General features: G+C 38.6%; 1 protein-coding gene across 1 annotated transcript in view; it reads right to left on the reverse strand.

The window, feature by feature from the left end:
• Window positions 1-8,926: 8,926 nt before the first annotated feature.
• Window positions 8,927-12,890, reverse strand: part of cpo (couch potato) — a 572,642-nt gene continuing 568,678 nt past the window's right edge. Inside the window, exon 9 of the mRNA XM_067156211.2 lies at window positions 8,927-9,106. Coding sequence (XP_067012312.2) covers window positions 8,927-9,106 — 180 coding nt within the window. The remainder of the gene's footprint in view (window positions 9,107-12,890) is intronic.

Consider the following 12,890-nt stretch of genomic DNA (forward strand, 5'->3'; position numbering starts at 1 on the left):
ACTCTTGAAAAGGTTTGGTGCAGTGGGTGGGCACAATAAGTTGCTAGGACTTCAAACAGTTTATGTTTAGCATGCAATATTTGGTTGCCTGCTCATCAGTTTCGACTTTCTGTTTAACTTCACGAGATGGCACAGTAAAGATTGGTGCCGATTTCAAAATATATTTTTATAAAGAAATCATAATAAACTGTAAGCATGAGTGATAATAATGCAATATTAAATATACAAAATAAATGAGAAGTGTAATTATTACAATCTATTGATAGCTACAAGCTTTAAAGAAAAATTATTTTTTTACTTTGTAGTGGATTTATCAGTACATTTTTGTGTTGTATTTCTTTCAAGAGGGTTTGTTTATTTACTTGGTACCATGTTGGAGGTTTGTAAATCACAGTGTTGTACAAGAGCAAGTGCATTCTGCCTCTCTTCAAAAATACAAATCAGTCCACTGTTCAGACAGATAATTATGATTTTGAATACAAAAAAGGATAATTCATTTTGCTAAAAAATTGTTGAAGTTGTAAAGCCTGAGATTATGGCTGAAATGCTCAAATAGTACCAGTAGCCACTTAGTCACATGTTACATGTACAATACTTTTAAAATCACGATTCTGATACTTGCCAATAAACATCATAATATTTGTTAAATGTACAAATTTTAATAGGTTATGAAAAGTTTAATTCAAGAAACCTAATTGTGTGCCTCTTATTTAAAGGTGGTGCTTGTTTCAAGGTATGTACGGTTCTTACCGTCAATAATAATAATTGAATGGCCTCAGTCCCTGGCTGCCTGCTCGTCAATTTCGACTTTCTGGTTAACTTCACGAGATGGCAGAGGTCCCACAGATCTATGGCCGAGTTTTAGTTAATTTTTTCAGGTGAATACCAGATATCTTTTACATGACAACATGGAGTGCCGAAGGGCCTGACTACCTGTACTGGGTTTGAAGCCATGATCTCAGGATCGGCAAGCGGATTTTAAAAGTTGCTACCAGTAGAGTTTCTGTGATTGTATGAAAGTGAATTAATTTCTCAGTTTTTGAAACTTGTACCTACACGCGCTGCATGTGCCGTGTTTGAGTAGCTACGTGCTTAATCTCACCGTAATATTCAATGCACTCAGAACAACAGGTAGCATCCTTCTATCATTCACAGCTGCACTCAACTGCTGAAACGCGATAACATATCATTATTTTATTTCATTTTGAGAACTGAGCTACACATTCTGACACCTTGATTGGTCGAAAAACTGTTCACATTGAGAATTTTCTCCAACAGGGTAGGAGAGATTGCGTGCCAAAAGCCTGGATTCGAAACCTATCTGCAGTGTTCACTTGAAGTGGGGGTGATGCTGACACACTTCCTACTATCATATATCACGTCATTCAAATTTCATGGTGGAAGCCCATTTTGATGGTGATTAATCTATGCTAATATATGAAGACGTAAAGTTTGTATGTAATGGCTAATCTCAGGAACTACTGGACCCATTCTAAAAAATATTTTACTAATGTAAATATACGTTATTCCTGAGGGACATGACCTGTATTTCTTTTCAAAACAATTTGAGGTGGCGGGAGGGGGGATAGGGGAGAAATATAAAAATAATAGGCTAATATAGGTGAAACGCATAAACCATCATTGTTGGTGCGGTCATATGAGGCAAATGGAGGAGGATAGGTTACCTAGGAGAATAATGGACTCTGTTATGGAGGGTAAGAGAAGTAGAGGGAGACCAAGACGACGATGGTTAGATTCAGTCTCTAACGATTTAAAGATAAGAGGTATAGAAGTAAATGAGGCCACAGCACTAGTTGTAAATAGAGGATTGTGGCAACATTTAGTAAATTCATAGAGGCTTGCAGACTAAACGCTGAAAGGCATAACAGTCTGTAATGTATGTATGTATGTATGTATGTATGTACTATAGGCAAAATATCGAATTTGTCATACAAGGACGAGACAAAGCTCATTTTAAGTCCCTTGATGCAAAGAACAAAATTTGGTAAGCCCTATGGGCCCAAAACCATGTTTTAAGGCCCTAAAACCAACCATTAAGAAGATATTCGCACCGCACTACCCCTCCTCTAGGAATCGGATAAATAAATGAACTGCCGTAACCATGGCAATGTCAGCTCCAGGATTCTAGAGCAGCGAGATTATGCATGTACGTTTGGGCACAGCTGCCAACCAAAATTGGTATACGTATGACTTAGTATCAGTAGACAAACCACGTGGGGGTAAGACACCCCTAGCGCCCTTATGGGCAGGGGGGTGAGGGGGTAAGTATAAAAATAATCTAAAATAGTACTGAATCCATAATTAACGGGGTACCAGATGAACAGTGACACTCAGAAATTTTTGAAGTCCAAGTTCAGCCCCCTTTTGAGTGGGTGGCAAGGGGAGAGGGAGATTTGAAAATAATCAAAAATAGTGTCGAATCGACAGTGTTCGGGGTCACTGAGATGAATTGTGACAATCCAGATTTTTTATCTCCTAAGGGGCGAGAGGAGAGCAGTCTAATTGACAGTCGAAATCGTGCACATCGTATCTGTAGTGCGACAGCTGAATACATATAGTCATCTCTTATTGACAGGATCAAATACTTCCCAGTCAATTCGAGCTTCCATAAGGACAAAGTTTTACTCAAAAATGAAATAACCTACAACTCGAAATCGAACACATCTAAATAACTACATAATAGATTGTAAAATATGAATCAACACGTCAAAAAGGAATTCACTTCACACATAACTAACTAGTAATACAACTACAGCTAGTTATAAATATTTTGAGAGAAGTCCTTTTCCTTAATACTAAAACAATGTATTCACTTATGAAAATAGAACCATGCCAAAAAAGTTGAAAGAAATACAGTGAATAAAATTATATCACAAAAGATGATGCACTGTCTGTCCACTTAAAACATATCATTATTATAAGATGGCTAGCTGGCCCCATGGTGTAGGGGTAGCGTGCCTGCCTCTCACCCGGAGGCCCCGGGTTCGATTCCCGGCCAGGTCAGAGATTTTTACCTGGACCTGAGGGCTGGTTCAAGGTCCACTCAGCCTACACGATTAGAATTGAGGAGCTAACTGACGGCGAGATAGCGGCCCCGGTCTAGAAAGCCAAGAATAACGGCCAAGAGGATTTGTTGTGCTGACCACATGACACCGTGTAATCTTCAGGGCTTTGGGCTGAACAGCAGTCACTTGGGAGGCCAAGGCCCTTCAAGGGCTGTAGTGCCATGGGGTTTAGCTATAAGATGGCTACTTATTTCACATTACAATGTCTTTAAAAAACATTCTTGATGTTGGAATGACAGGAATGACAGAGTAAAAGATATAGTTGTGATCATAGGAAATAAGAATGCCCAATTAGGCCAGGAAAGGAAAGGAGATGAAGAGATTATAGGACCATTTGGATATGGGAAGAGAAACAAGGCTGGAGATATTCTGGTAGACTTTTGTGGAAGAAATAAGCTGATCATTGGTAACACATTGTTTTGAAAGAAAAACAGTCAGAAGATAACAAGATATAATTGGGATAACAAAATCAAAACTCTGATAGATTACATTTTGGTCGAGAAAGGTAACAGGTAGATGTAACAGCCCTCCCAAATGAATCCTTTGAAGGAGATCACAGAGTTGTGATAGCTAAGTTAAAGGTGGGAAAGATACAAAAGATGATTGAGATTAGGGAGAGAAAGCTAAGGGAGTGGAAGTTGCAGGAGAAGGAAATAAATAAAGAGTTCAGTACACACATTAAAACAAGTATACCTAAGGAAGACATCAGAAGGGCTGAAGAAGAATGGGCGTACTTTAAAAAAGTCATGGTGGAATCTGCAGAAAAGAGCTGTGGAAGAGTATCAGGGAGGTAGAAAGATAAAGAAATGCTCTGGTGGAATGACAGGGTAAAATACACATTTAAACAGAAGAAACAAGCTTGAAAAAATGGCTGAGAAACAGAACAACAGAATGCAAAACACAGGTGCTGAAAAAAGGAGTGCTCCAAGGTGGTTCAAGAAGAGAAAAAGAAATGCTGGCAAAAATTCACTGAATCTCTGCAAGAAGATACAAATAGAAGCAAAAAGATCCTATTCCAGTGGGTAAGAAAGAAGAAAAACCCAGGTGAAGGTGCTAACGTTTTTTAAAATGAACAGGAGGAAGTGATGACACAGAAGCAGGATATATTGCAGAGGTGGGGAAAATACTTTGAACAGCTTTACAACATGTAAAATACCTCAGTACAAGGAGAAATTAAAAAAACAGATTTACTGCAGATGGAAGGTAAGGAAAATGAAGTGTTCATGGCAGAGATTGAGTGGACCACTAAAAGAATGAAACGAGGCAAGGCAGCTGGAATTAACGAGGTCACCATAGAAGTGATAATAGCAGCAGAAACAGTTGGTCTACATTGATTGTATAGACTCTTCAGAGTGATATGGAGAGGAAAGACTGTTCCAAAAGAGTGGACAAAAGGGGTCATAATACCAATTTTCAAGCAATGTGAAAATTACAGAGGAGTGACACTGATACCTCATACAGCTAAGATCCTTGAGAGAATCTTGGATAAACGAATAAGAGACAGAGTAGAAGGAAAATTGGCAGAACACCAGTATGGATTCAGAAGAGGCAGGTCCACATTTGACCCAATATTTACATTGTGTCAAATGATGGAGAGGTATTGGGAATATGGAAAGGACATGGTATTAATGTTTCTAGAGATTGAAAAGGCATATGACAGTGTCCCAAGGAATTTGGTATGGAAAACATGGACAGAGGCACAGATTGGGAATGAAACAATGCGGATAGTAATAGCATTGTATCAAAATTGCGAAAGCTGTGTTAGAACCAAAGAGAACCAAACTGAATGGTTCAGAGTTGAGACAGGCTTAAGACAGGAAAGTGTATTGTCTCCCTTACTCTTCATTATCATCATGGATAGAATTCTACATGATACCAAGGAGAAGATGATAGGTGAGCTGATGACATTGTAGTTTGGGGAGATAATGAAGAGGAAGTACAGACACAAGTTGATTTATGGAATGAGGAGATAAGATAGTTTGGAATGAAGATTAGTATTGCAAAAAGCAAGATTTTGATCATGACGAGAGGTAACACAAAATCCAGGGGAGTGATAAAAATAGGCAATGAACCTCTTGAAGTAGTGAACATTTTTAGATATTTGGGCAGCATGATATTACAAGATGGAAATTTGGATGGAGAAATTGATTTAAGAATACAGCAGTCTGCAAGTTTCTACCAGTGTGTGAGAGACGTTGTATGGAACAAAGATGTGCCAATGAAGTGCAAGAAGGTTTTATACTCGTCCTATTATAAACTTATACTGACCTATGCTTCAGCAGCCCGGGAATTGACAAAGTGGAAATAAAGTAAGATACAAGCAGCTGAAATGAGATTCTTCAGGAGCATACAGGGAAAGACAAGATGAGATGAGGAAATAAGGAGAAGCGTGGGAGTGTGTAAACTTCAAGAAGAGATTGATATAATGAAAATCCACAGCCTGTTTCAAGTCATTCAACCGGGTCAGGAATGGAATGAATGAAGCCCCCATCTAGTGGCAAGGATAGGAAATGTGGCGGCTGCCGAAGCCTGTCACACAGACTGATATAGCAAAGCTAAAATGGTTTGGACACATGATGAGAATGCAAGGAGAGAGAATACCAAAGAGAACATTCATGGATACAGAGACTGCAAAGAGGCGTCGAATGACATGGAGGAGCTCTGTTGGGGACTGTATTGCAGATAGAGGAGTCGACAGCAATAAAGTACTAGCAGAGGAGTGGTGGAAAGATCGAGTAAGGTGGAGGGCTTTGGTACGCTACGCTACCCAGAGAGAATCTGGAAAAGCGAATGTAAGGAGGAGGAGGAGGAGGAGGAGGAGGAGGAGGAGGAGAAGAAGAAGAAGAAGAAGAAGAAGAAGAAGAAGAAGAAGAAGAAGAAGAAGAAGAAGAAGAAGAAGAAGTTGGTTCTGGAGAACTCGTCTCAAAAATTCAACTAGAGAAAATACCTGAAGAATCAAACTGATAAAAAGGACATCAGATTGACCAGTACTCATAAAAAATAAATAATGTACGGTAGATGGATTTTATTGCACGAAGAAGAAGGAGTTTCATTGCCATTTCCCCTAAGCTGCCTGGTATGCTACCAAACATATGAAAGAACTTGAACACTATGGAGAAGTTTCGTACTGAATCAAGCTTGCTAATTGCCTGTATTGGCCGAATCTTGGACTCCAGATTGTTTGTTTGAAATTTACTGGGTAGAACATATTCCACATTTAAATTATTTACAGCATATACAATCAAAACTTTGTACATATGTACAATGCTACAAGGTAACGATGTCAAACAGTGGTTTTGTTGCTGATCTCCATCCACTTTTGAAGACAAACCAGAAATTTGATTAAAAAGACCAGTCTAACGTCACTGATATGTTCAAAATGTTCCCTTAGAGCGATGTTGGTTACAGCAAGGGCCAGAGGTCTCTTAGTGTTAAAAACACACCACCGTTGCACTAACAAAATGTGCTGTATCTACATAACCATGTTTCCTTAAAGCTGACAGAGTTATTTAACTGAAAATGTCCACGACTGAAGTTATCTTTTTTCTTTAGAATGTGGGGTTGATTTCACAAGCAAGTCAGATTTCTTAACAGCATCATCATCATTTCTTCGCTCCAGAAAGCCGGGCGTGGTTGTGTACGAGCCTCCTCCAGTTTGTCCTATCCCTCTCATATATGCGACACAAGTTCACATCTCTAATTTCAAGGTCCTTCAATATCTGTTTTTTCCAAACATCACGAGGTCTTCCTCTTGGAACATTGTGGTCAAAGTATGTTCGAGGAGTCCTGTGAGGGTTCAATCTTTTCATGTGACCATACCATTGCAATCTCTTCACTTCTAGAGTCTCCAGCAAGCTTCTTTCCAATCCAAGCTGTTGTCGGATATTCACATTCCTTATTTTATCCATTTTTGTTTTTTGTAGACAAGAATGGAGGAACTTCATTGCTGTTGCCTGAAGATGACTCTTTGTTGGTCCAGTAAGCGTTGGTGCTTCCAAGCCATATGTCAGTATAGGTACTAGGTATATTTTGTACAAGCTGATCTTGGAAACTAAGGGAAATGTTTCATCCCAAAGTATTTGACGTACAGCGTGATAGAATTTGGAAGCTTTCTGTATTCTGTTACTAATCTCTTGATGTATGGTATCGTCTGATGACAGAACACTACCTAAATACTGAAAGTTGTCTAAAATATTCATCTCCTCATCTCCAATTCTTAGATGAACAGTTGGAGAGTTTCTACTCATTACCAAGCCAACTGTCTTCGTTTTGCTGATTTTGAGACCAAAGGTTGTAAAAGCTTCATGCCAGAGATCTAGTCTAGTTTGTCCTTCCGCTTCTGTCACACCCCATACCATTACATCATCAGCAAAATCCAGGGCATTAGTTGTTGGATGCTTTCTTTTAACTGCTTTTAAAACTTCATCCATTATTATTATGAAGAGAAGTGGTGAAAGACAACTTCCTTGCTGGACTCCACTCTTCATTTCAAACCAACCTAACCTTCCATCCTGGACCTGGACAAAACACTTGCTACAAATATCTGAAAAAGAAGTCCCTTTTAGGATACAAACTTTTTTCTGTGAATTTGCAGTGTTTAAAGGATATTCAAGATTTTCCCAAAGGAAATCTGAAAAGTTTTCTCAGGGTTCTTCATTCAGCCATTTGTTGTGAATGTTTTTAAATACATGCACACTGTCATAGAGAACAAAAGTTTCTATGGGACAATTTTCATTTTGAAAGGAGTGATCACTTTGTGAGCTCATGAAACATAACGATTATTGTTAATTCACACAATGTTTTCAGTCACATCTTTACACATTGTAAGTTGAAATGATCAAGGGTGGAAGAAATTAAAATGCTACAACACTTTTCAAAGATCATCTGTTTTATTTGTGACGACCCTGAACAATCATCTACACTTCCCTTTACATGGATTTCATCAACTTGAAGACTCACAATGTTTTTGCTCCCAAAATGTTTCTTAACAACATCCTGTGCATTCTCATTTTCAAATAAAGGTGATTTCTTTTTAAATATGTGGTGTGACATCATAGCACTTATTACTTCATATGTAAATTAAGAATGAACTCATAATAGTAGGCACACTATATTTAGGTTTCTTGATGAATATGAGGCCAAACTGATTATGTGGGAGATGGATTTGGTGTGTGTGGTGACGACACTTTCTTCCAAAAGAGAATAACACACTTAGCCACCTATACTAGTGCTGTACATGCTACACACAGACTGTTGGTTAATTCAAAGATGACATTTGAAGTTAGTGGTCAAATCCAAAGTGATTCTCTATGACAGCATACCACCCCAGCACTGCTTACTTGTGCTAGGCAGCTAGAACACTGAAGACCAGACCCAAATGAATTAGATGGTAGAAAATCAATTCCAACAAGAACGAGCTGAGAACTGCCTTGGTAAATTTCGCAGTGAAGTGAGGGACATCAGTGAAACAAATGTGCAGTGATGCTGTGGAGCAGATACATCAGGTTGCGGCAGTCACTTTGGCTGAAACAAAGCTATGACAACGATTTTTTGATAAGCAAACATGGTGGTGGAACGAATAAGTTCAATGAATCATTAAGGAAAAGAAGTTAGCCTTCAGGACCTGGTGGAATACGCGACTCAAAACAGATCATGAATGATACCATTAGTTGAAATTGGCAGTGAAGAGAATGGTAGCTGTGGCAAAGGAGCATCACTACAAGGACTAGACACACCAATATTTATCGCCTAGCAAAATCCTGCAATATATTGACCATTTTATGCAAATCAAAGGATCAGATGACAGAATCCTGAAAGACCCATCAGCTATTCTCCACTGACTATTTTGCTGCCATCTGCAACAGAGAGTTTCCACACCTACCACTTCTGAGTCCTTGCCCCACATCTGGACCTGCACCATTATTCAAGTCCAGAAAATTGAGAAAGCAACCAGCCCAGATGATGTACCAGCCAATATCTGGAGGATGCTTGGATGGCCTGGCATGGAATTCCTTGTCACCCTGTTCAATCAAATCATAGTTAAGAACAAGCTTTCCAGTGTGCTGACCACCAGCACGATTGTGCCAATTTGGACAGACAAGGGAGATGTAACAGTATGCAGGAATTACCGGCCAATTTGACTTTGATGCCATACTCTGAAGATATTTGAAAGAGTACTGGATAATGGAGTAAGAAGCATTGTTGCCATAACACAAAATCAGTGTGGATTTGTCAGAGGATACAGTACCACAGATGTGATGCATGCCACATGTTTGTTGATGGAAAGGTACAGTGGAAAGAAGAAGCATTTTTAGACCTGAAAAAAGCTTATGATCGGGTCCCACATGATCCCATATTGTGAGCACTTCACAGCCATGGAATTTCAGAGGTATATGTAGGATAGATCTAAATTCTATACTGTAATATCACAAGCATGATTTAATGTCAGGGTGGGCTGTCGCTGCCTTTTATAATCACTGTCAAAGTTGCCCCTACGTTTCAACCTTTGTACGGATAGGGCAACAGTTGACCTTCAGTGTCTCTATCCCTGGACACTCCTGATATCTGGATGATGTGGTTATTTCACAAGAGTGCTGCCTTGTACTTCAGCATCAGGTGGAAACAGAGGCTGGGTGAGAATGAGCTGCAACTCACAATATCTAGAATATGGCCCCCAAACAAATGGTACCATTTCCATCAAGAAGTCAACAATTTTAAATATCTTGGATCTTTGGTCACATCAGATAATGATACTACCTATAACACACAGAAGGTCAAAGTTGAGACAGGTAACTGGTGCCCAACACTGTGATAAGACCAGTTGCTCTCTATGGAGTAGAAACATACTATGGAGATGGACCATGTCAGAAATGAAGAAGTATGGACGTTTATCATGTAAAACAACGACAATTCAGTTATTAAAACAGCCCTGCATATTGACCCAGACGGACACTGACCACGAAGGAGACGGGCGAAGAGGAGGATTGACAACATTGTGGAAGATATGTGTGCTGTGGGCCTCAACCATCAAGACGTCCTAGACATGCCCAAATGGCAAAAATGTAGCCGAATAGGGAACCCCATTTGATAGAAAAAATGCTAGGAAAAGTACAGCCGGCTCCACTGTTAGTATCCAAGGAGCCCTGGGTTTGATTCCCGGCAGGGTCACACATTTTAACCTTAAATGGCTCGGGGGGCTGGGTGTATGTGTTGTCTCAACTACAATCTCATATCTAAAACAGGATGGTAAGCCAAAACTCTTTCTAAAATGTTGAAGAAACCTTTGTTATGGCACTTCGAGCTTCCAGCAAAAGACTCCAAGTAATATTTATCTTTGATGAGATTTACTGTGAGTTCATAAATACTCTTTTTTTCCTTTGTGAACTTCTGTTCATCCCCCAACTCAAATCTTATTAGGGATCTCGCTTTGTGTAAGCTATCATGTCAATTCGTTCACAGCAAGGCAGGAAATTTCCTCATCTGCTGTCCAGCTGTTCTTCGTCAGGGCGTCAACTATATTTGACATCACAATTAGCATTCCACGGTTGCACTGTCCCAAGACATCTCCCAGCAGCCATGTCTAAGGACTAAAGTGCAGCAACATTTGCATTAATATTTAAACACGTCACCCACTCTGAAGTAGATAACCCGTTCTTGTTAGCATCGGCCACCGCGCTGTACATTGCTATCCTGTTTTTTCTTCCAGACGTATATTTCCAAGTTTGAAACTTGTGGTTAAATCTTGAGTATTTCCACCTTTTCAATACATTTCTAATCACACTTGGTGATTAAATGACATTATCAAAATTAGCAGTACATGTTCGTCTCATGAGAGACTTATTCAGTTGCTTGTTAATAGATACAGAATAGTGTAAAAACACTTTAGAGATAAAAAGATATTTTTACCTAATGCATGGATTTTCACGAAACTTTGTGGGAATGTCACCAACATAAAAGTAGAGATATCACGAAAATTTCATTCATATACAATTAATAGTTTTTCGAACATGTTAATGTAAATTTGTAATTAGGTAGATAATACTTCTTTTAAAAGCACTACATATAGATTTTATGTACATAATTTATATAAGGAGATATATCGTACTAAATTTTATGTAATTCTTACGTTTTAAAATTTTGGACTTAAAAATCTCTACTACTTGAAAAATTCTACAATAAAAAATTTCATATGCAGGTTTCTTAATATAGCTGTGATACATAAACCATACAAATTTTGATACAATTGGCTGAATATTATGGGAGAAAAATTGGATTTAAGTGTAAAAATTACAATTGGTGGGAAAATTAAAATAAAGTTCAAGTGACATTTTCTTCCTGATTCATTACCTGAAAGTCACCAGAACCATATGTTTTTCCTTCCCTTCCTTTCTTAGCAGCTTCTGTACGAATACTGGTAACTCTGGAAGCTTGTCTCTTCTCTTTCTCCTTCTCCGAAGAACGGAAAATGATACACCTGTATTTTGTTTTTCACAATGCAAGCTTTCCTGAGTCAAAGTTATGGGGATTGTAGTGTCTGTCATGTCATGATTGTTGGGTATAGGTGCAGGACTTACATGGCTTGAAGTTGATGCGACACTTTCCTGGTGAGAACAATCTGATTCCGATAATATTTCATGACCTTTTGTCCCTGATCTCTTCAATTGAGACTCCTGTTTGGTAATAGCTGGTCCCCATCTCTTTCCTATCGAAAGTTCAGCAATAATTTGTCGCTTGCTAAGACTGATTTATGTTTACACAGATTGTTTATTCCCTTGAATACAAGCTATCAGTTAACACAGCACACTGTATTTAAATAATAACAGTATCTTGATATGCAACTACAAGACGTTACTTGCACGCGTACCTCACAAAAGTAAACTACAATCAATCAATACTGATCTGCATTTAGGGCAGTCACCCAGGTGGCAGATTCCCTATCTGTTGTTTTCCTAGCCTTTTCCTAAATGATTTCAAAGAAGTTGGAAATTTATTGAACATCTCCCTTGGTAAGTTATTCCAATCCCTAACTCCCCTTCCTATAAATGAATATTTGCCCCAGTTTGTCCCCTTGAATTCCAACTTTATCTTCATATTGTGATCTTTCCTACTTTTATAAATGCCATTCAAACTTATTCGTCTACTAATGTCATTCCACGCTATCTCTCCCCTGACAGCTCGGAACATACCACTTAATGAAGTTAAATAAATATTAAAATTTATTTATTCCACCTATTCAATACATAAATAGAGATTTTTATATTTATTTGACTTCATTGTACATTTCAATACGGACCAAAACATGAGAATTATAACATGTAACATACCACTTAGTCGAGCAGCTCACCTTCTTTCTCTCAATTCTTCCCAACCTTAACTTTGCAACATTTTTGTAACGCTACTCTTTTGTCAGAAATCACCCAGAACAAATCGAGCTGCTTTTCTTTGGATTTTTTCCAGTTCTTGAATCAGATAATCCTGGTAAAGGTTCCATACACTGGAACCATACTCTAGTTGGGGTCTTACCAGAGACTTATATGCTCTCTCCTTTACATCCTTACTACAACCCCTAAACACCCTCATAACCATGTGCAGAGATCTGTACCCTTTATTTACAATCCCATTTATGTGATTACCCCAATGAAGATCTTTCCTTATATTAACACCTAGATACTTACAATGATCCCCAAAAGGAACTTTCACCCCATCAACGCAGTAATTAAAACTGAGAGGACTTTTCCTATTTGTGAAACTCACAACCTGACTTTTAACCCCATTTATGAACATACCATTGCCTGCTGTCCATCT

Source organism: Anabrus simplex, chromosome 12 (genome assembly GCF_040414725.1).
Source record: "Anabrus simplex isolate iqAnaSimp1 chromosome 12, ASM4041472v1, whole genome shotgun sequence".
NCBI classification, from domain to species: domain Eukaryota; kingdom Metazoa; phylum Arthropoda; class Insecta; order Orthoptera; family Tettigoniidae; genus Anabrus; species Anabrus simplex.